The sequence below is a fragment of the Parambassis ranga genome, chromosome 10 (genome assembly GCF_900634625.1).
Source record: "Parambassis ranga chromosome 10, fParRan2.1, whole genome shotgun sequence".
Classification (NCBI taxonomy): domain Eukaryota; kingdom Metazoa; phylum Chordata; class Actinopteri; family Ambassidae; genus Parambassis; species Parambassis ranga.
Genome location: NC_041031.1, coordinates 17,673,946 through 17,698,333, shown reverse-complemented (window position 1 = coordinate 17,698,333; position 24,388 = coordinate 17,673,946). Strand labels below are relative to the sequence as shown.

Genomic DNA, 24,388 nt, shown 5'->3' with positions numbered 1-24,388 from the left:
TATATGTGTCAGTAGGTCTGTGACACTGTGACAGTGAGGGTGTGACCACATTCACCACCCAACTCTGTGTGCTCGGTTCCTTCTGCTGAGCTGACTGACAGACAGAGTGTGTAGGTCAGAGTGGAGCTGATGATGTGCAGCTTCAAGGAATAGTTCACATTATGTAAGATTCACCTTTGTGTATCATTTCAGCAAAAATGTAGAATATATTTATTTAATGTGCACACATTTAGAAGATCCCTTTCCACTGGTATTTACAGACAGCATATTCATGTTCATTAAGCTTCAGCTAGCATCCTGACTGCCTATGAGATGTGCTGCCTGTTGTGGCATTTCACAACAGAGTACATGGAATCCTCTGGGGTCTCTCGTCTCTTCTTTGTCTTCTTCTCTTGGTTTTCTCTCCTGTTGGTGAAATGCACTGCTGCATAGTTCAGCTCCTTTGCTTCATCATTCTGCAAAACAATATGTTGTCAGGTGTAAATTATTTAAACCTATCTAGGAGGTTTTGTTCACTAAGGCTCATAACTGGTTCTTTATATTCTATACATCTAGCAGGATTCATTTAACAGACAAATTTACCAGGTCATGCAGTTGATCCACTGTTGAGTTGTCATGCCCGGCGTCATGTGAGGCGCTCGGTTCACCTTTGAACAAAAGACAAAACCCTCAGAGTGTGCACCTTTCACGGGCCTTACATCCTGATCTTATTATCACAGATGAGTTCATATTTAGATGAAGCAGATGTGCAAAATATTATGTTAACACAAACACTTATTACCAATACAACTTCATGAAGAGAAATTATTCATTTAAACATACTGTGTACAATCCAAAGTACACATGTAAAATCTCCAAAGCATGAGCTGAATAAAGAAGCAGTCTGATAAAACTTTCTATGAATATACATGTTGAACGTACCTTTGCAATGTTCACAAACATTCTGTTTAATGTGGAGAATAATGAGGACAATCACAGTAATGCAGCAAACCAGCAGTCCTCCAAGGACAAGAACAACAGGGTCTAATCCAGGTCCTGAGTCACAAAAAGTCACCACAAGTCAGATTAAAAACAAAATATTGTTCGTGATCAATATTCATTGAATTTAGTATAAAAAAGAAGTGACTTATATTCACAATATTGATCTAACCCTGACTGACTGAACATGAATTTCTGATATAAATACATACGTGTGTCCACTGTGGTTCCTTCACCAAGCAGGATCTGTCCACATGTGACCACAGCACAGTAGTATGTCCCAGTATCAGCAGAGTCTCTTATAGCTTTGGACAGACGGTAGTCACAGCTTCTCCCCGTGTCTTCATCACTGCTGTTCCTCTGAGTGTAAATGATGTTAGGATGAAATCCTCCTGATCCAGTTCTGAACCAGTACACGCTGTGTTCACCTGGACATTGGACATTAGATTGGGTTTCTTTGGAGAGAAGTGAACAGTGGAGAGTCGCTGTGTCTCCCAGCTGCACAGACTCAGTCTTTGGGCTTTGTGTCGCAAACACAGACTTCTGCTGGTTGGAATCTGTGACATCAGATCAAGTTAGTTCAACACTTGTTAGTAATATTGTAACGGCAAAAATATTGTAATAGTGTAATCAGTAATACTCACCATTCACAACCAAGAATGTGCCATTTACAAACACACTTGACAACGCTGTTACAGTTTGACAGAAGTACGTTGCTTCATCCTCTTTGCTGACATTTCTGATAGACAGAGAAAACTGAGACTCCTCTTTTGTTACTGTGAACCGTGAGTTTTCAAACTGTTTCTCAGTTATTGTTTGTCCAGAAACACTACCAGCAACAGTTTGGGGCATCTGTCCAAGAGACTGTTTATACCATTTAGCATTTTCAGAGACATTACAATGTAAAGTAACATCATGACCGAGTTCAGCCACAGTCAAAGAGATCTGACGAGAAGCGTCTCCTGTTTGAATCAGAGCTGCAGAAAGAGACAAATAACAGTTACAACACAAGAGAACAAAATCAAAGTATTGTCTGATATTTATCACCATATTTTCACACAGTGAATTTTTCTCTTTAAAGAATTACACTTACATGCTGCACTAAGAAGAATCAAAGCAGCCAGTCTGATCATTGTGGTCCTGCACCACTGACGTCCTCCCACCTAAATGGAGGCTTCAGGCACAAGGTGGCCAAAGGTTTCTCAAGTACAACAGCTCTGATTGGTTGAAACAGCATACATGTGGTGGTTTTTCATTTGATGTTTGATTTGAGTTTTTTTAGCAGCATGTTCTTTTTAACAACTCACTTGCATTGTTGTACTGAGCAGGGTCAGTCAACCTTTTCCCCATCAATCAGGAGGAACTAGTAGCTCTGAGGATGATGTAAATGTTTTTCTACATTTTCACAGAGGAAGCTTCAGTTTAGTTTTTCCTGTAAAATGTTTTGCCCTGTTTTAAATGCATGGCTTGACCAAGGGTGTAGTTTAATCATGGACGGAGGTGACGTGTCCCCACAAATAATTTGATCCCCTCCTAAAATCCTAAAAAAACAGATTCTCATTGAGGGCAGGAAGGGTTCAATTCTGTTGGAATCCCACCAATGTCAAAAGCAAATCTACACACTTGGGCGTGACCATGTGTCACATCTGGAGGATGTATGATCGACCAAATGTGTTTTCTTCATGAGGGTGAGTTGAGTATTACATCAGGGTGTAGTCCATGACTAGCTGGTTAGCATGCTAACATCAGTTACTTCCATCAGTCATACCAATTCAACCAAGCTGTAGATGTCATGTTGTCCACATCAGTCTAATTCAGCAGCAGTGAACTATTAAAGGTGGAGATCTGTGTGAATATATTTCAATCAGGAGAGAGTTAAAATAAGTGAACACTGACATGTTTATTATTTGTTGAATACAAAGATGAATTGTGCTTTGGTGTTTAGACCCCACTGTGATGTCATAGAGCTTTGGGGTGGAGGAGGGATCTAAAAGTCGTACTGAAATGACAGCAGATAGAGGAAAGATTTAAAATGGCTGTCTAAGACCTGATTGGCTGCATGAACAATGAGGTGGAGACTGATTGGTGAAGGAGGAGCTGACTACTCAACTGTCTAGAAGAGAGAGAGAGAGAGAGAGAGAGAGAGCTGCAGTGTAGGTGTTCACCTGTGGGTTTGAAGGACAGTTGGTGAAAAAAACTGAGACCAAAACCACAAAGAGAGTCAAGAGACATGAAACAACTGGATGGTAGACTGTTTGTGAGAAACAAAGAGATATCTATGTGTTTAATACCAGTCATAGTTGGCAGAGGAATGCAGAGGATGGCTGATTTTATTGGGTTGTTTTGGTTACATAGTGCTTCTGTGTCTTATATGGTTCCTTTGCATTGGTTTCTGTTTCTCCTGACAGAAGTCTGTGCAGCTTTCTAAATACATCTTGGTGCCTTTCTTCTTAAATGAATCCAGTTCACCTTTTAACATGACCATCTGTATTTGCAGAAAATGACAACATGAGTCACACCTGTGCTTTATCAGTCTGCTCATGAATGTCTGCTTTCAGTTCATGCTTTTTTACCTTTGCATGGACACATAGGTCATAATTTGATATTTATATGTTGACCACGTCTTCCTTCTATTGTGGCTGCAGACAGACCAGGAAAAAGTGTCTTTTTCTGTTTTTGTGGTATTTTATGAAACATTTTGTATTGATTTGTGTATTTGTATGTTTGTCTTGAGAACATAAAGCAAAGCCACATTCAGCAGCTACACATAGAGACCAAAGCTGTGGTGGTGCATTTGTGCTGCCTTTGACCAACCAGGCTGAAGCTGTTTACTCAGAACAGATGTGACTGTGAGCATCAACCGGATATGCAGTGAGAGAAGAGCTGTGAGAGGCCTCAGCAGGCTAATTTTAGTTTAACACAATGACAGGATGACTTCACCTGTTAGTTATTTAAATAGTCTTTGTGTCTTCAGTGATGCAGATACAGGCTTTTTGTAGGTTTTATGTATTGTAATCATAATAATATCTCAGGGTTAGTATTGTTTGGTCACTGAGCAGTGCAGAGGGAGACATGAAGGCCACAAACCACAATGTTCCACTCTGACAGTTTAAACTCTTCATCAGTGAAACCTCCACTGTGTTGTTGCTGTCACTGTTGTAGTGAAGCTGAAGCACACAGCATGTCTTCATGTTGCTCATTGTGGTGCTTCTGTTTTGTTTGATTGGTTTAATCAGATTTTTACAAACACTAAAACCCTCCTATCTCTTTCGCTGCTCTTCTGTGTGTGTAGGTCTGTGACACTGTGAGAGTGAGGCTGTGTAGAGGATGGAGGTGTGACCATTGTCACCGCCTTGACTGTGCATGCTCAGTTCTTCCTGCTTCTGACTGACAGGCAGAGTGTGGGTTAGAATGGAGCTAACTGCTCCTCTTTCCAAACATGTTCCTCTGGTAATAACTTCAAATGTTTCAGGGTGACAAACTATCTGGTTAATACCAAGAAGATTTTAAGATAAAAGACAACAAGGCTACTTCTGCTTCTCCTGCACAGTGGTACTTGTTTAAACTCTAACTACCAACTTCAAGTCATGTAAATGTATTCAAGTGATGACATCTGAATACAGTCTACACTCAGTGTACAGTTTAAAACCACAGCAAGAGTCATGATCCTTTGGTTCGTTGTTTTTCTCAGTTTTCTGGTGGTTGGAGGTGTTTCTTGGATGTATTCTTTGTGTCATATTTCCTGTTTTATTTTGAAAGTCTCGTTGTCCCATGTGTTTTGCTTCCTCCTGTGTTTCCCTCCTTGTTGATTGGCTGTCCCTCCCTAATGTGTTTCACCTGTGTCCTGTTCCTCATGTTTTTCAGTCTTGTGTGTCTGTGTTGAAGGCACGTGCAGAGGGTCTAGAGCACCCACCCTTTTACCTTTGATGCCCAAAGTGTCAGGAGTCAGGTTTGAGCCAGGGCTTTTATTTTGGTGTTTTGTTATGTTATCCTGATTCTTGCTTTATTTTCTGTTTCTGTATTTACTTCCTGTTTTATTTTGAAATCACTGACCTCCCTCTTGTTTCAGGTGTCTTGACTTCCCCTTCCGCGTGTGCTCCCTCCTCCTCTCGGGGATTACCTGCTCCTCCCTAATGTGTGCCACCTGTGTCTCATTGTCTCCAAGCCTCCCTTGTATATCTAGTCTGTCTTCCCTTCACTCGGTGTCAGTTTGTTTTGTGTCTTTGCGGGTTCATGTCATCCTCTCTACGCCTTGCCAGCCTTCACGGACTTTGACCTCACGCCATGGTAAAACCTTGTTTGCCTTGTACCTTTTGAACCTCATGCTAAGAAGAACCCTTTTGAATTTTGGAACTGACTGGAGTTCGCTTTGATTTGATTGTTTGCAGGAAATAAATGACTTTGATTGTTGAGAACCGCTCCTGTCGTGCACTTGTGTCCTCTCCTCATCGCTGAGCCTTGACACAAAGTGCCCTTTTGTCAAAGTGAATTTTTATTTTGTTTTATTTTTTTATATCATTATTGCATGTGACAGTCAGTCCGTGTTGTCCAAAATAATAGTAAATGGAAGGATAATAATAACTTAGAACTACGTTGGTCGGTCACATGATCCACGACGTGCCCTCTCTGCCCTCACGTGCCCTGTAGCTGAGCGCTGCTAAGCTGGGAGATGGTCGGCCACTGCTGGTGGTGAAACCGAACAGATGTAAACTTGTTTTGTTATAATAATCTTGGTTGACAGAACTGTTTTCTTTTCAGTTTGTTTTGTATTTGTCATCATTGCTTAAAATAAATGAGTTATTATTGAATCTCTCAGTAATAGTTCTTCAGTTAAGCCTTTACTTCTGTCTATAAAATAGCTGTTGAAATCCACCAGAATGCAGGAAATGGCTTCTACTTCATTCAAAATTTTTAGGGGGAGGACCCCCAGACCCCCCTCCCCCAGAGCTGCCCCCTCCCAATATTTTTACAACTTATAAATTCAACTCAACACATTATCTTCATACGTCCTAAATGTACAGCTTGAATTATGGCTTTGTGGATATAGGCTGTACCTCCACCCCTCCTTTATCCACTCTGTGAATATGGGTTGGTTCGATTCAACCAGTTACACTGTACGGGGGGTTTCTGTATGGTGTTTCAAATTCATGCTCCATGTGCCCCTTTTTCACTTTGAGCACCTGCCCATCCAAAGGTCTCTGCACGTCCTGCTGTGATGGTTCATACTGTGTTGTTGTGGAGTTACCTGTATCTTTTCTGGTTTGTTTCAGTTTTTCTTTAGACTCTTTAGTTTTGTACTTTTGTTAAATGAAATGTTCTGTTTATATTTATTTGTTTTATTTTATGTTTGTTTCTTTGTTTTCTTCTGTGTGAGTTAGAGAACACACATGAAACATGAAGCAGAGTCTTGCTGCTGTTGGGTGTTGTTTCATGTGTTGGAAAGATGGTTGATATTATTTCCACTGTGGTAGTGCAGTGAAAATCTTAACACGACGGTCGGCCAATCAGGTCGCTCTGAAATTGTTCCCGCCCTCTTGAGGTGGTTATATTAAGACAAATCATCCTTTGCTTTGATTTAATGCAGTCGCTCGTGGATCAATCAGAAAATGCTGATCATATTGTGCTTAGTGCTGATGCTCAGAGCTGTATGTACATGTAAGTATCACAGAAACTTACTGCAGAAATATTATCTTGTTCCTACAGTAGTTTAACATGGATTTATTTCTCTATATTTCTTGTAGATGTGATTTGTTAATGAGTGTTTGCTCTGTCTGTATAGATGGTCTTCATTTTGAGGCAAAGACTGTTGATGTTGGACAAAGTGTGACTCTGACATGTTCTCGCAAGACATCACTGATCCAGGAATCCTTGTACTGGATCAGACTAATTTCTGGAAGCTGGCCTGAAGTCTTGGGAGGAACATTTACCTTTAATTATGATGATGTGAATAAGACTCCTCACGTGACAACAACACAAGGACCTGGAACTTTTATTCTGAAAATTAAAAAAGCTGAGCTGAGTGACACCGGTGTGTACTACTGTATGAAAGTGAATAGTGTACAGCTTAACATGGAATTTGTAACTGGATCATTTCTGAGAGTTAAAGGTAAGCAAAGATGTTTATTTATTATCAGTCAATATTTAAATCACTCTTTTAAATAAAGTGACTAAAACATGTTTTTTTTTTTCCTCGGGACCTGAACCTGACATCACTGAAGTCATTCAGGTTCCTCCGTCTGATCCGGTCCGTCCAGGAGACTCTGTGACTCTGCAGTGTTCAGTCCTCTTTGACTCTCAGAATAAAACATGTCCTGCAGATCACAGAGTGTTCTGGTTCAGAGCTGGATCAGGTGAATCTCGTCCCAGTTTACTTTATGCTCATGGAAACAGTGGTGATAAATGTGAGAGTCGTCCTGCAGCACACTCCACACACAGATGTCTCTACAGCTTCTCCAAGAACGTCAGCTCCTCAGATGCTGGGACTTACTACTGTGCTGTGGCAGCATGTGGAGAGATCACTTTTGGAACTGGGACAAGACTGGACATTGAAGGTAACATTTTAATATACAATCTAGATGATCTTGGAAATGGATTGTCCTCACAGGGTTCTTGTGTTTTTCAGAACTCAGCATGTGGGATCTGCAGAAGGCCAACACAGCTCTCTTTGTGTTGTGTGCTGCTTTGAGTCTGATTGTTGTAACTTTCCTTATTTGTACCATCAAGAAGAAAACTTGTGATTGCTGCAACGGTAATGAAAGTTTCTCACAGTATTTTACAAAAACTTGATATTTTTTTTTCAAACATATTTTTGGAAAATAAGAAACAAGTCTTTCTAGGTATTTAATGTTTTAATTATTAGTCTGATTGTGACAGCTGTCCTCATGTAAGCTTTGTGAAAAGTGTGTTTGGGTTCAATTTAAAGTAATTTAAAGTCGTTCTTAATCTATTTGATCATCCAGCTGCCACTGACCTGCAGAAAGGTGGTCTGAACCTTAAACAGGTAAAGTGCTCATATCTCGACACTAAAATGATATTTGGAAAATGTCTACAGTATATTAAGGTTTTATTATTTTGATATCTTTTTTTCTTAGAAAGATGAAGACATGTGGATTTATTCTGTTGTCCTCTTCAACATGATAAAAGCTGACGGTGGTGCAATCAAAGCAGAGAGAGAGCGGATCGACGCTGCTGTCAAGGCTTTTGGACTCAATTAGTGAGTCAGTATTGGATCATTTAGCTTGTTTGTTGAGTTCTTACAGGCTTTTCATATTGTTTAATTTTTCACTGTGTGTTATTTTAATGTTAGGCTCAGTCCTCAGTGTCAGCAAGAGGCTGCAACATTCTGTGTCCTCTGTTTGGCTGGTGGACGTTACACCTCTTCAGTGTCACAAAAAACTTTCAACAGTTTATTTACAAAATGTTCATTACATAAAACAAGCCTGGTAGGAGTAAAAAATACAGAGTTGGCATTAAATGTCTTAAACATTTCATTTTCTAATGTGACTGCTTTTTCAATCTGAGTTTAAATTCTTGGAGTTTATGTAAATAAACCAAACAAATTGTTGATTTAATCATGTGTGTTACCATGACAACAATTGAACAATATTTGCTCAGCCCTCCCTCAGACATGTTAATACATGTTTGCAAAGCTCCAGCTAGCATCACTGCCTCAAGAGATGCTGCTAGTTTTGGCATTTTACAACAGAGTACAGACTCTCTTCTGGGGACTCTCTCTGCTTCTTCTTCTGTTTCTCTTCTCTTTTTGGCCCCCTGTTGGAGAAATGCACTGCAGCATAGTTCAGTTCCTCTTCTTCATCATCCTGGAAAATAATATTTTGTCAGGTGTATGTTATTAAAAACTTATCAGGAGGTCTGCTTTTACAAGGACTCATAGTTGCTGCACGCAAGTTTCTAAAATATTTCCCCTTTCAGTTATTGTTAGGGCCCGAGTACCCACAGTGGTGTGAACTCGCCAATCTTTCCCCAAAATTCAGCAACTATTAAAGACTTTAGTATGTTACTGTTGTCATGAATGGGTGAGTCCAAATGACTCAGCAGTGCCCCCTAGAATGTGATGTTGGTCCTGTTTGACCTATTTCCACAAATGTATCTGATCATGTAAGGAAAAAAATCTGTTAGATGTATCCTCTAAAACCAACAAGGAGTCTGCTATTTTGAAAAAAAAATGGAATATTTTGTGTTTCGCACATGTCACATTTTAACAAGCTCCTCCTATGGGAATAATCCAATAAAGCTGAAATGAAACTGAAGACATTAAAGAGCAAAAGTTACCAAGAGCTTTTGTCCAAACAGGAAGTGTTGTATTTGTTCAAGTGTCTCCAATATATTTTGAATGAAATGTTGCAGTAATGATGACCATCCAAGTCTGAACTGATTGATATGTTAATATGATGATTTTGTCATAGTGCCACCTAGTGGCAGTAGGCTTTGTGTTTGAGTTTTTGCTTTTCTCATGTTGTATATTATAACCATCTCCATTGCTCATTAAGACATTGCATCCAAACTGGCTCAAACTACAGTAATGGTGCGACTCCAACCATGAACAGATTGATAGGCCAACATTGTTACATAGTAATAGCACCATCCACTGGGAGCAGGAAGTATCTTTTGTATATATTGTACTTCTCTGAAAAGGAGAGGAGAGGGGACTCTAATTAAACCAGCAGACCACAAGGTCCCGATCATCGCTGCTTGCAGCTTTAATTATATTTCCATCTTTCGTGACTCTACAGTTATTCTATTTCTCTGATATTCTGTCCACTGGCAGGACTCAATAAAGAGGCATAATTACCTGATTATGTGATTGATCCACTGTTGACTTGTCATGCCTGAGATCACAGGAGGCGCTCGTTTCACCTTTTAACAAAAGACAAAGCTCTCTTACAGTGTGTACATATAAGGTTACATTTTACAGCAGTTTGATCTTATTATCAAAGAAACATATTTACAGCATTTGTTGCAGGATTTTAAATTATTGTTTGACCTTAAACAATACTTTGTGTAGAAGTTCACTTCACTGGACCAACTGAGCAGCAATGGTGACCCAAAGTATATATTTAAGAAAGCAAGAGATCCAACGCATAAAATGAATAAATAAAGCAGAGTGATGTAGATTTCTGTGAATATATATTGAACCTACCTTTGCAATGTCCACAAACATTCCTCTGTTTTATGTAGATAATAAGGAGGACAATCACTGTAACACAGCAAGCCAGCAGTCCACCCAGTACAAGGGCAACAGGGTCTAATCCTGATCCTGTATCAGAAAAAAGTCCTTACATACCAGATAATAGTTCATTAGTAAGGGTGTATTAGTTCTTCCTCAATGTTTTGTTTCACAGAATGTAAATTTAGTTTAGAACAAGCGACCAATAAATTATTGATCTAAACCTGAATGACTGAAGATTAATTTCTGACATAAATACATACTTGTTTCCACTGTGGTTCCTTCACCAAGCAGGATCTGTCCACATGTGACCACAGCACAGTAGTATGTCCCAGTATCAGCAGAGCCTCTTATAGTTTTGGACAGACGGTAGTCACAGCTTCTCCCCGTGTCTTCATCACTGCTGTTCCTCTGAGTGTAAATGATGTTTGGATGAAATCCTCCTGATCCAGTTCTGAACCAGTACACACTGTGTTCACCTGGACATTGGACATTGGATTGGGTTTCTTTGGAGAGAAGTGAACAGTGGAGAGTCGCTGTGTCTCCCAGCTGCACAGACTCAGTCTTTGGACTCTGTGTCACAAACACAGACTTCTGCTGGTTGGAATCTGTGACATCAGATCAAGTTAAGTTCAACACTTGTTAGTAATATTGTAATGGTAAAAATATTGTAATCCTGTAATCAGTAATACTCACCATTAATAACCAAGAATGTGCCTTTAACAGACACACTTGAATACGTTGTTAGACAGAAGTACGTTGCTTCATCCTCTTTGCTGACATTTCTGATAGACAGAGAAAACTGAGACTCCTCTCTTATTACTGTGAACCGTGAGTTTCTGAATTGTTTCTCAGTTATTGTTTGTCCAGAAACTCTAATAGCAACAGTTTGGGGCATCTGTCCAAGAGACTGTTTATACCAGTTAGCATTTTCAGAGACGTTACAATGTAAAGTAACATTATGACCGAGTTCAGCCACAGTCAAAGAGATCTGATGAGAAGCGTCTCCTGTTTGAATCAGAGCTGCAGAAAGAGACAAATAACAGAGTTACAACACAAGAGAACAAAATCAAAGTATTGTCTGATATTTATCAATATGTTTTCACACAGTGAATTTTTCTCTTTAAAGAATTTCACTTACATGCTGTACTAAGAAGAATCAAAGCAGCCAGTCTGATCATTGTGGTCCTGCACCACTGACGTCCTCCCACCCAAATGGAGGCTTCAGTCACAAGGTGGCCAAAGGTTTCTCAAGTGCAACAGCTCTGATTGGTTGAAACAGCAGACATGTGGTGGTTTTTCATTTGATGTTTGATTTAAATGTTTTTAACAGCATCTTTATTGAAGTGTCTAAAATGAGACAGAAATAGTTTCTTGTCATAAACAGTTTGTCTTTTAGCACCAAAGCTGAAAATCTTTTCAACAACTCACTTGTTGTATTGTTGTAGTTGCTAATTTCACACCTGGCAGTATTATTGTTGGTGTTACTTGAAGGTTGATGTAAATGTTTCTCTACATTTTCACAGAGGAAGCTTCAGTTTAGTTTTTCCTGCAAAATGTGTTACCCTGTTTTAAATGCATGGCTTGACCAAGGGTGTAGTTTAATCATGGACGGAGGTGACATGTCCTCACCAATAATTTGATCCCCTCCTAAAATCCTAAAAAACAGATTCTCATTGAGTGCAGGTAGGGTTCAATTCTGTTGGAATCCCACCAATGTCAAAAGCAAATCAAAAGACTTGGGCGTGACCATGTGTCACATCTGGAGGATTTGTAATCGACCAAATTTGTTTTCTTCGTGAGGGTGAGTTGAGTATTACATCAGGGTGTAGTCCATGACTAGCTGGTTAGCATGCTAACATCAGTTACTTTCATCAGTCTTACCAATTTAACCAAGCTGTAGATGTCATGTTGTCCACATCAGTTTAATTCAGCAGCAGTGAATTGTTAAAGGTGGAGATCTGTGTGAATATATTTCAATCAGGAGAGAGTTCAAATAAGTAAACAGTGACATGTTTATTAATTGTTGGATACAAAGATCAATTGTGCTTTGGTGTTTACACCCCACTGTGATGTCATAGAGCTTTGGGGTGGAGGAGGGATCTAAAAGTTCTGAAATGACAGCAGATAGAGGAAAGATTTAAAATGGCTGTCTAAGACCTGATTGGCTGCATGAACAATGAGGTGGAGACTGATTGGTGAAGGAGGAGCTGACTGATCAGCTGACTAGAAGAGGGAGAGAGAGAGAGAGAGAGAGAGCTGCAGTGTAGGTGTTCACCTGTGGGTTTGAAGGACAGTTGGTGAAAAAAACTGAGACCAAAACCACAAAGAGAGTCAAGAGACATGAAACAACTGGATGGTAGACTGTTTGTGAGAAACAGAGAGAGCTCTTTGTATTTAATACCAGTCATAGTTGGCAGAGGAATGCAGAGGATGGCTGATTTTATTGGTTTATTTTGTTTACATAGTGCTTCTGTGTCTTATATGGTTCCTCTTCCTCTGATTTCAGTTCGTGTTTTATTTACCTTTGCATGGACATATAGGTCATAAAGTAATATTTATATGTCGTCCACGTCTCCCTTCTATTGTGGCTGCAGACAGACCAGGAAAAAGTGTCTTCTTTCTGGTTTTGTGATATTTTTTTTAACATTTTTTATTGATTTGTGCATTTGTACGTTTGTCCTGAGAACAAGAAGCAAAACCACATTCAGCAGCTACACATACACCAAAGCTGTGGTGGGACATTTGTGCAGCCTTTGACCAACCAGGCTGAAGCTGTTTACTGAGAATAGATGTGACTGTGAGCGTCAACCGGATATGAAGTGAGAGAAGAGCTGTGAGAGGCCTCAGCAGGCTAATTTTAGTTTACCACAATGACAGGCTGACTTCACCCGTTAGTACTTTGTGTACTTTGTGTCTTTAGTGATGCAGGTACAGGCTTTTTGTGGGTTTTATTTATTGTAATCATAATAATGTCTCAGGTTTAGTATTGTTTGGTCACTGAGCAGTGCAGAGGCAGATAAGAATCATGGCAGAGTTATAGAGGAGGTGTGACATGCAGCACAGGTCCTCTGGTGGAAATGAACCAGTGTTGTTGTGGTTTTGTGCTGCTGACGTTCTGTATTACCTCCATGTTTAGATCTATGTTGTTTAAAATAACATTTTGCACACATCATTGCTTTCAAAAAAGTTTCTGTTTACATTAACCCGCATAAATACGCTCCCAAGAGCCGCCATAACTATGCCAGGCCTGTGGGTGGCAGTGTAGGAAGAAGGAGAAAGCTGTGCAAGCCCATCAGAAGCCTCATCCATGTAGTCTGGCTCTCTGTGTCAGAAGTTGTTCCAACATTGCTGAACCTGGAGACCTAACATATCTCTGCTCCTCTACACAGTAAGAGGAGCTGTATTTTACAAATGCAAACACGTAAAAAGTGCTTAAACCAACAGAAATGCAAACGCTACCCGGATTGCTTCCATTACTAGATTACTATTGTATGTGTAAACGGGGTCTCAGTCTTGTGCGTTTCTGTGTCGGTTCATACTGTCTTGTTCCTGTTTAGTTACCTGTGTCTTTGTCTGGTTTGTTTCAGTTTTACTTTGGACTCTTTACTTTCAACTTTTTATTTATTAGATTTTTCTCCATAGCTTAAAGGTAGGGTAGGAGATTTAGAAATCTCATTGAGAGTCAGCCAGATTTTGAAAGTAAACACACGCCCCTTTCTCTTGGAGCTCACCCCGAAGCCACGCCTCCCTGTCACATGGACGCGCATTACCTGAAGACGAGCTGAGGTCTGGGACTTCGGCCATCATGCATGTACCTCTCTGGTGCACACAGAGCCGGAAGAGAGTGACAACCAGCCAACTGTCCACGCAGGGGTGCCTCGCAGGATTGGCTGATATTTTTAGCGTTTTATAGCTTCCACAGATGTTTAATATTCTTTGTTTTAAAGCGAAACTGCCGAACTAATCGGATTGTAAAGAGAAGTTACACTTATTAAACAAAAAGTGCATCAGAATGAAATCTCCTACCCTAACTTTAATGAAAGCTCACTTTTAGTTGGACTTCTTCGCCGTGTGTGTCTGCATTTGGATCCCTCCTGAAATCTGATACTCAACAGCAATATTGATGCAGTGTGTTAGCTTGTCCTCTATTACTCAAAATATGTAATCAGTTAGTCCAAACTTTTATTAAAAGAAATGTTCTGTTTATTTTTATTGTAGTTTGTTTCTTTGATTTCCTCTGTGTGAGTTAAAGAACACACATGAAACATGAAGCAGAGTCTTGCTGCTGTCGGTGTTGTTTCATGTGTTAGAAAGATGGTTGATATTATTTCCACTGTGGTAGTGCAGTGAAACTCTAACATGACGGTCGGCCAATCAGGTCGCTCTGAAATTGTTCCCGCCCTCTTGAGGTGGTTATATTAAGACAAATCATCCTTTGCTTTGATTTAATGCAGTCACTTGTGGATCAATCAGAAAATGCTGATCATATTGTGTTTAGTGCTGATGCTCAGAGCTGTATGTACATGTAAGTATCACAGAAACCTACTGCAGAAACATTATCTTGTTCCTATGGTAGGTTAACATGGATTTATTTCTCTGTATTTCTTGTAGATGTGATTTGTTAATGAGTGTTTGCTCTGTCTGCATAGATGGTCTTCATTTTGAGGCAAAGACTGTTGACGTTGGACAAAGTGTGACTCTGACATGTTCTCGTCCAACATATGAGGCTGAAACAGCTTTGTACTGGATCAGAGTCATTTCTGGAAGCTGGCCTGAATTCTTAGGAGGAACATTTACCTTTGATTATGTTCTTGGGAATGAGTCTTCTCACATAACAACAAAACAAGAATCTGGAACTTTTATTCTGAAAATTAAAAAAGCTGAGCTGACTGACACCGGTGTGTACTACTGTATGAAAGTAAAGCGGCTTCAGATGACATTTGTGAATGGATCATTTCTGAGAGTTAAAGGTGAGTGAAGATGAATCTATTAATCATCAATCAATACTTTAATCACTCTTTTAAATAAAGTGACTAAAACATGTTTTGTTTCCTCAGGACCTGAACCTGACATCACTGAAGACATTCAGGTTCCTCCGTCTGATCCGGTCCGTCCAGGAGACTCTGTGACTCTGCAGTGTTCAGTCCTCTTTGACTCTCAGAGTAAAACATGTCCTGCAGATCACAGAGTGTTCTGGTTCAGAGCTGGATCAGGTGAATCTCGTCCCAGTTTACTTTATGCTCATGGAAACAGTGATAAATGTGAGAGTCGTCCTGCAGCACGCTCCACACACAGATGTTTCTACAGCTTCTCCAAGAACGTCACCTCCTCAGATGCTGGGGCTTACTACTGTGCTGTGGCAGCATGTGGAGAGATCACTTTTGGAACTGGGACAAGACTGGACATTGAAGGTAACATTTTAATATACAATCTAGATGATCTAGGAAATAGATTGTCCTCACAGGGTTCTTGTGTTTTTTAGAACTCAGCATGTGGGATCTGCAGAAGGCCAACACAGCTCTCTTTGTGTTGTGTGCTGCTTTGGCTGCAAGTCTGATTGTTGTAACTTTCCTTATTTGTACCATCAAGAAGAAAACTTGTGATTGCTGCAACGGTAATGAAAGTTTCTCACAGTATTTTACAAAAACTTGATATTTTTTTTTCAAACATATTTTTGGAAAATAAGAAACAAGTCTTTCTAAGTATTTAATGTTTTAATTATTAGTCTGATTGTGACAGCTGTCCTCATGTAAGCTTTGTGAAAAAAAAGTGTTTGGGTTCAATTTAAAGTAATTTAAAGTTGTTCTTAATCTATTTGATCATCCAGCTGCCACTGACCTGCAGAAAGGTGGTCTGAACCTTAAACAGGTAAAGTGCTCATATCTCGACACTAAAATGATATTTTGAAAATGTCTACAGTATATTAAGGTTTTATTATTTTGATATCTTTTTTCTTAGAAAGATGAAGACGTGTGGATTTATTCTGTTGTCCTCTTCAACATGATAAAAGCTGACGGTGGTGCAATCAAAGAAGAGAGAGAGCAGATCTGCGCTGCAGTCAAGGCTTTTGGACTCGATTAGTGAGTCAGTATTGGATCATTTAGCTTGTTTGTTGAGTTCTTACAGGCTTTTCATATCGTTTAATTTTTCACTGTGTGTTATTTTAATGTTAGGCTCAGTCCTCAGTGTCAGCAAGACGCTGCAACATTCTGTGTCCTTTGTTTGGCTGGTGGACGTTACACCTCTTCAGTGTCACAAAAAACTTTCAACAGTTTATTTACAAAATGTTCATTACATAAAACAAGCCTGGTAGGAGTAAAAAATACAGAGTTGGCATTAAATGTCTTAAACATTTCATTTTCTAATGTGACTGCTTTTTCAATCTGAATTTAAATTCTTGGAGTTTATGTAAATAAACCCAACAAATTGTTGATTTAATCATGTGTGTTACCATGACAACAATTGAACAATATTTGCTCAGCCCTCCCTCAGACATGTTAATACATGTTTGCAAAGCTCCAGCTAGCATCACTGCCTCAAGAGATGCTGCTAGTTTTGGCATTTTACAACGGAGTACAGACTCTCTTCTGGGGACTCTCTCTGCTTCTGTTTCTCTTCTCTTTTTGGCCCCCTGTTGGAGAAATGCACTGCAGCATAGTTCAGTTCCTCTTCTTCATCATCCTGGAAAATAATATTTTGTCAGGTGTATGTTATTAAAAACTTATCAGGAGGTCTGCTTTTACAAGGACTCATAGTTGCTTCACACAAGTTTCTAAAATATTTCCCCTTTCAGTTATTGTTAGGGCCCGAGCACCCACAGTGGTGTGAACTCACCAATCTATCCCCAAAATTCAGCAACTATTAAAGACTTTAGTATGTTACTGTTGTCATGAATGGGTGAGTCCAAATGACTCAGCAGTGCCCCCTAGAATGTGATGTTGGTCCCTGTTTGACCTATTTACACAAATGTATCTGATCATGTAAGGAAAAAAATCTGTTAGATGTATCCTCTAAAACCAACAAGGAGTCTGCTATTTTGAAAAAAAAATTGAATATTTTGTGTTTCGCACATGTCACATTTTAACAAGCTCCTCCTATTGGAAATAATCCAATAAAGCTGAAATGAAACTGAAGACATTAAGTTACCAAGAGCTTTTGTCCAAACATGAAGTGTTGTATTTGTTCAAGTGTCTCCAATATATTTTGAATGAAATGTTGCAGTAATGATGACCATCCAAGTCTGAACTGATTGATATGGTAATATGATGATTTTGTCATAGTGCCACCTAGTGGCAGTAGGCTTTGTGATTGAGTTTTTGCTTTTCTCATGTTGTATTTTATAACCATCTCCATTGCTCATTAAGACATTGCATCCAAACTGGCTCAAACTTTACAGTAATGGTGCGACTCCAACCATGAACAGATTGATAGGCCAACATTGTTACATAGTAATAGCACCATCCACTGGGAGCAGGAAGTATCTTTTGTATATATTGTACTTCTCTGAAAAGGAGAGGAGAGGGGACTAATTAAACCAGCAGACCACAAGGTCCCGATCATCGCTGCTTGCAGCTTTAATTATATTTCCATCTTTCGTGACGCTACAGTTATTCTATTTCTCTGATATTCTGTCCACTGGCAGGACTCAATAAAGAGGCATAATTACCTGATTATGTGATTGATCCACTGTTGACTTGTCATGCCTGAGATCACAGGAGGTGCTCGTTTCACCTTTTAACAAAAGACAAAGCTCTCTTCCAGTGTGTACATATAAGGTTACATTTTACAGCAGTTTGATCTTATTATCACAGATACATATTAACAGCATTTGTTGCAGGATTTTAAATTATTGTTGGACCTTAAACAATACTTTGTGTAGAAGTTCACTTCACTGGACCAACTGAGCAGCAATGGTGACCCAAAGTATATATTTAAGAAAGCAAAAGATCCGATGCATAAAATGAATAAATAAAGCAGTGTGATGTAGATGTCTGTGAATATATATTGAACCTACCTTTGCAATGTCCACAAACATTCCTCTGTTTTATGTAGAGAATAAGGAGGACAATCACTGTAACACAGCAAGCCAGCAGTCCACCCAGTACAAGGGCAACAGGGTCTAATCCTGATCCTGTATCAGAAAAAAGTCCTTACATACCAGATACAAGTTCATTAGTAAGGGTGTATTAGTTCTTCCTCAATGTTTTGTTTCACAGAATGTAAATTTAGTTTAGAACAAGCGACCAATAAATTATTGATCTAAACCTGAATGACTGAAGATTAATTTCTGACATAAATACATACTTGTTTCCACTGTGGTTCCTTCACCAAGCAGGATCTGTCCACATGTGACCACAGCACAGTAGTATGTCCCAGTATCAGCAGAGTCTCTTATAGTTTTGGACAGACGGTAGTTACAGCTTCTCCCCGTGTCTTCATCACTGCTGTTCCTCTGAGTGTAAATGATGTTTGGATGAAATCCTCCTGATCCAGTTCTGAACCAGTACACACTGTGTTCACCTGGACATTGGACATTGGATTGGGTTTCTTTGGAGAGAAGTGAACAGTGGAGAGTCGCTGTGTCTCCCAGCTGCACAGACTCAGTCTTTGGACTCTGTGTCACAAACACAGACTTCTGCTGGTTGGAATCTGTGACATCAGATCAAGTTAGTTCAACACTTGTTAGTAATATGTAAAAATAAGTAATACTGTAATCAGTAATACCATTCACAGCCACGAATGTGCCATTTACAGACACACTTGACAAAATTATTACAGTTTGACAGAAGTACGCTGCTTCATCCTCTTTGCTGACATTTCTGATAGACAGAGAAAACTGAGACTCCTCTTCTCTTACTGTGAACCGTGAGTTTCTGAATTGTTCCTCAGTTATTGTTTGTCCAGAAACTCTCACAGCAACAGTTTGGGGCATCTGTCCAAGAGACTGTTTATACCAGTAAATGTATCTAACATCCTTTTCAGAGACATTACAATGTAAAGTAACATCATGACCGAGTTCAGCCACAGTCAAAGAGATCTGATGAGAAGCGTCTCCTGTTTGAATCAGAGCTGCAGAAAGAGACAAATAACAGAGTTACAACACAAGAGAACAATATCAAAGTATTGTCTGATATTTATCACCATGTTTTCACACAGTGAATTTTTCTCTTTAAAGAATTACACTTACATGCTGCACTAAGAAGAATCAAAGCAGCCAGTCTGATCATTGTGGTCCTGCACCACTGACGTCCTCCCACCCAAATGGAGGCTTCAGTCACAAGGTGGCCTAAGGTTTCTCAAGTACAACAGCTCTGATTGGCTGAAACAGCAGACATGTGGTGGTTTTTCATTTGATGTTTGATTTGAGTTTTTTTGGCAGCATGTTCTTTTGAACAACTCACTTGCATTGTTGTACTGAGCAGGGTCAGTCAACCTTTTCCCCATCAATCAGGAGGAACCAGTAGCTCTGAGGGTGATGTAAATGTTTTTCTACATTTTCACAGAGGAAGCTTCAGTTTAGTTATGTGTTACCCTGTTTTAAATGCATGGCTTGACCAAGGGTGTAGTTTAATCATGGACGGAGGTGACGTGTCCCCACCAATTTGATCCCCTCCTATAATCCTCAAAAACAGATTCTCATTAGGTGCAGGAAGGGTTAAAATTTGTTGGAATCCCACCAATGTCAAAAGCAAATCAAAAGACTTGGGCGTGACCATGTGTCACATCTGGAGGATGTAAATGTTTTTTCTTCATGAGGGTGAGTTGAGTATTACATCAGGGTGTAGTCCATGACTAGCTGGTTAGCATGCTAACATCAGTTACTTTCATCAGTCATTCCAATTTAACCAAGCTGTAGATTGTCATGTTGTCCACATCAGTCTGATTCAGCAGCATTGAACTATTAAAGGTGGAGATCTGTGTGAATATATTTCAATCAGGTGAGAGTTAAAATAAGTAAACAGTGACATGTTTATTATTTGTTGAATACAAAGATGAATTGTGCTTTGGTGTTTACAACCCACTGTGATGTCATAGAGCTTTGGGGTGGAGGAGGGATCTAAAAGTCGTTCTGAAATGACAGCAGATAGAGGAAAGATTTAAAATGGCCGTCTAAGACCTGATTGGCTACATGAACAATGAGGTGGAGACTGATTGGTGAAGGAGGAGCTGACTGATCAGCTGAGTGGAAGAGAGAGAGAGGGAGAGAGACACTGAGATAAAAAAAGAGGTGTCAGGTTTACTTCTCACAGCAATGCACAAATATTGTGTTGTATCAAGCTGCAGTGTGGGTTTGAAGGACAGTTGGTGAAAAAAACTGAGAACAAAACCACAAAGAGTCAAGAGGCATGAAACAACTGGATGGTAGACTGTTTGTAAGAAACAGACAGAGATCTGTGTATATAAGTAATGTAATACCAGTCATAGTTAGCAGAGAAATGCAGAGGATGGCTGATTTTATTGGGTTGTTTTGGTTACATAGTGCTTCTGTGTCTTATATGGTTCCTTTGCATTGGTTTCTGTTTCTCCTGACAGAAGTCTGTGCAGCTTTCTAAATACATCTTGGTGACTTTTTTCTTAAATGAATCCAGTTCACCTTTTAACATGACCGTCTGTATTTGCAGCAAATGACAACATGAGTCACACCTGTGCTTTTATGAGTCTGCTCATGAATGTCTGCTTTCAATTCATGCTGTTTTACCTTTGCATGGACATATAGGTCCTAATGTAATATTTATATGTCGACCTTGTCTTCCTTCTATTGTGGCTGCAGACAGACCAGGAAAAAGTGTCTTCTTTCTGTTTTTGTGGTATTTTATGAAACATTTTGTATTGATTTGTGCATTTGTATGTTTGTCCTGAGAACAAGAAGTAAAACCACATTCAGCAGCTACACATACAGACCAAAGTTGTGGTGGCGTATTTGTGCAGCCTTTGACCAACCAGGCTGAAGCTGTTTACTGAGAATAGACGTGACTGTGAGCGTCAACCGGATATGAAGTGAGAGAAGACCTGTGAGAGGCCTCAGCAGGCTAATTTTAGTTTAACACAATGACAGGCTGACTTCACCCGTTAGTTATTTAAATAGTCTTTGTGTCTTCAGTGATACAGGTAAAGGCTTTTTGTAGGTTTTATGTATTGTAATCATAATAATGTCTCAGGTTTAGTATTGTTTGGTCACAGAGCAGTGCAGAGACAGATAAGAATCATGGCAGAGTTATAGAGGAGTGTGACATGCAGCACAGGTCCTCTGGTAGAACTGAGCCAGTGTTGTTGTGGTTTTGTGCTGCTGACGTTCTGTATTACCTCCATGTTTAGATCTACATGTTTTGGTTGTGGTCAACAACATGTTGGTCCTGATGAAGGCCACAAACCACAATGTTCCACTCTGACAGTTTAAACTCTTCATCAGTGAAACCTTCACTTTACTGTGTTGTTGCTGTCACTGTTGTAGTGAAGCTGAAGCACACAGCATGTCTTCATGTTGCTCATTGTGGTGCTTCTGTTTTGTTTGATTGGTTTAATCAGATTTTTACAAACCCTCCTTTCTCTTCTGCTGCTCTTCTGTGTGTGTAGGTCTGTGACACTGTGAGAGGGAGGCTGTGTAGAGGATGGAGGTGTGACCATAGTCCCCACCCTGACTGTGCATGCTCAGTTCTTCCTGCTGAGTGACTGACAGGCAGAGTGGGTGGGTCAGAGTGGAGCTAACTGCCCCTCTTTCCAAACATGTTTGTCTGGTAATATTTTCAAAGGTTTCAGGGTGACAAACTATCTGGTTAATACCGAGCAGATTTTAAGATAAAAGACAACAAGGCCACTACTGCTTCTCCTGCACAGTGACACTTATTTAAACTCTAACTACCAACTACAAGTCATGTAAATGTATTCAAGTGATGACATGTGAATACAGTCTACACTCAGTGTACAGTTTAAAACCACAGCGTCATGATGATGTTTTGTTTGTGTCATACTTCCTGTTCTATTTTGAAAGTCTCGTTGCCCTATGTGTTTTGCTTCCTCCTGTGTTTCCCTCCTTGTTGATTGGCTGTCCCTCCCTAATGCGTTTCACCTGTGTCCTGTTCCTCATGTTTTTCAGTCTTGTGTGTGTGTGAGTTGGTTCATACTGTTGTTGTGGAGTTACCTGTATGTTTTGTCTGTTTTTTTCAGTTTTTCTTTAGACTCTTTAGTTTTGTACTTTTATTAAATGAAATGTTCTGTTAATATATATTTATTTGTTTTATTTTATATGTTTGTTTCTTTGTTTCCTCTGTGTGAGAACTCACATGAAACATGAAGCAGAGTCTTGCTGCTGTTGGGTGTTGTTTCATGTGTTGGAAAGATAGTTGATAATATTTCCACTGTGGAGGTGCTGTGAAACTCTAACATGACGGTCGGCCAATCGGGTCGCTGTGAAATTGTTCCCGCCCTCTTGAGGTGGTTATATTAAGACAAATCATCCTTTGCTTCGATTTAATGCAGTCGCTCGTGGATCAATCAGAAAATGCTGATCATATTGTGTTTAGTGCTGATGCTCAGAGCTGTATGTACATGTAAGTATCACAGAAACTTACTGCAGAAATATTATCTTGTTCCTACAGTAGTTTAACATGGATTTATATTTCTTGTAGAGTGATTTGTTAATGAGTGTTTGCTCTGTCTGCATAGATGGTCTTCATTTTGAGGCAAAGACAGTTGATGTTGGACAAAGTGTGACTCTGACATGTTCTCGTCCAACATATGAGGCTGGAACATCTTTGTACTGGATCAGAGTCATTTCTGGAAGCTGGCCTGAATTCTTGGGAGGAACATTTACCTTTAACTCTACTTTTGAGAAAGAATCTTCTCACATGACAACAAAACAAGAACCTGGAACTTTTATTCTGATAATTAAAAAAGCTGATTCGAGTGATACTGGTGTGTACTACTGTATGAAAGTGAATAACGATAAGCTTCAAATAACATTCATGAATGGAATATTTTTGATAATTAATGGTGAGTAAAGATGAATCTGTTTATTTATTATCAGTCAATATTTGAATCGCTCTTTTAAATAAAGTGACTAAAACATGTTTTGTTTCCTCAGGACCTGAACCTGACATCACTAAAGTCATTCAGGTTCCTCCGTCTGATCCGGTCCGTCCAGGAGACTCTGTGACTCTGCAGTGTTCAGTCCTCTTTGACTCTCAGAGTAAAACATGTCCTGCAGATCACAGAGTGTTCTGGTTCAGAGCTGGATCAGGTGAATCTCGTCCCAGTTTACTTTATGCTCATGGAAACAGTGATAAATGTGAGAGTAGTCCTACAGCACGATCCACACACAGATGTTTCTACAGCTTCTCCAAGAACGTCAGCTCCTCAGATGCTGGGACTTACTACTGTGCTGTGGCAGCATGTGGAGAGATCACTTTTGGAACTGGGACAAGACTGGACATTGAAGGTAACATTTATTATACAATCTAGATGATCTAGGAAATAGATTGTCCTCACAGGGTTCTTGTGTTTTTCAGAACTCAACATGTGGGATCTGCAGAAGGCCAACACAGCTCTCTTTGTGTTGTGTGCTGCTTTGGCTGCAAGTCTGATTGTTGTAACTTTCCTTATTCAGACCATCAGGAGGAAAAGTTGTGACTGCTGCAACGGTAATACAAGTTTTATTTATACACCTGACAGTTAAATTCACAGGTTTTATGTTTTTTTATAGTGTAAATTAAGCTGCAGCATCTTTTATAATGAATGTCTCTGTTTCTTTGTGAACAGACGCTGTAACAGCCTGTGCTGAGCAGCAGAGTCAGCAGGTACACTGTAGAAATAGAAACTATAGAAAAGTTCATATTTTCTCTCCAGATTTGACAAACATCTGTCATCTTCCTCAGAGAAATGAAGAGTCGCTGGTTTATTCTGTGCCGACCTTCACCAAGAAGAAAGGAAGAGGAAAGAACACACCACCAGCAGGGGAGGAGACCGTCTACAGCAGAGTCAGGCAGCTATAGATGATCAATTTATCAAACTAATTCATTTCTCCTTACTTTGATTTACTTTATTTTACGTGTTTATGACGTATCCAATGATTTGGAAGAATTGCAGTTTTAAAAATTATTTCTGCATAACAAAACATTTTATGTTTAAGTTTGTGTTCTGTGCAACTTATAGGTCCAGAAAAGAAGGTGATTACTATGAACATGTTTTAGGTTTTCTTTTACAATTTTATCTCTTTTGTCTAAT

The 24,388-nt window shown here is 39.5% G+C and overlaps 2 protein-coding genes across 2 annotated transcripts in view; one reads left to right on the top strand and one right to left on the bottom strand.

Annotated features, from left to right (window-relative positions):
* LOC114443070 (signal-regulatory protein beta-2-like) overlaps positions 1-24,156 on the top strand; it is a 62,899-nt gene extending 38,743 nt beyond the window's left edge. The window contains exon 6 of the mRNA XM_028416975.1: positions 24,040-24,156. Within this exon, the coding sequence (XP_028272776.1) occupies positions 24,040-24,156 (117 nt within the window). The remainder of the gene's footprint in view (positions 1-24,039) is intronic.
* On the bottom strand, positions 9,745-11,366 carry LOC114442350 (immunoglobulin kappa light chain-like). Its single transcript, XM_028415813.1, has 5 exons — positions 11,307-11,366; positions 10,862-11,188; positions 10,429-10,773; positions 10,139-10,255; positions 9,745-9,855 (listed from the first exon to the last, which is right to left on the bottom strand). The coding sequence occupies exons 1-5, from the start codon at positions 11,344-11,346 to the stop codon at positions 9,770-9,772; spliced, it is 915 nt and encodes a 304-aa protein (XP_028271614.1). The 5' UTR covers positions 11,347-11,366; the 3' UTR covers positions 9,745-9,769.
* Positions 24,157-24,388: the final 232 nt, after the last annotated feature.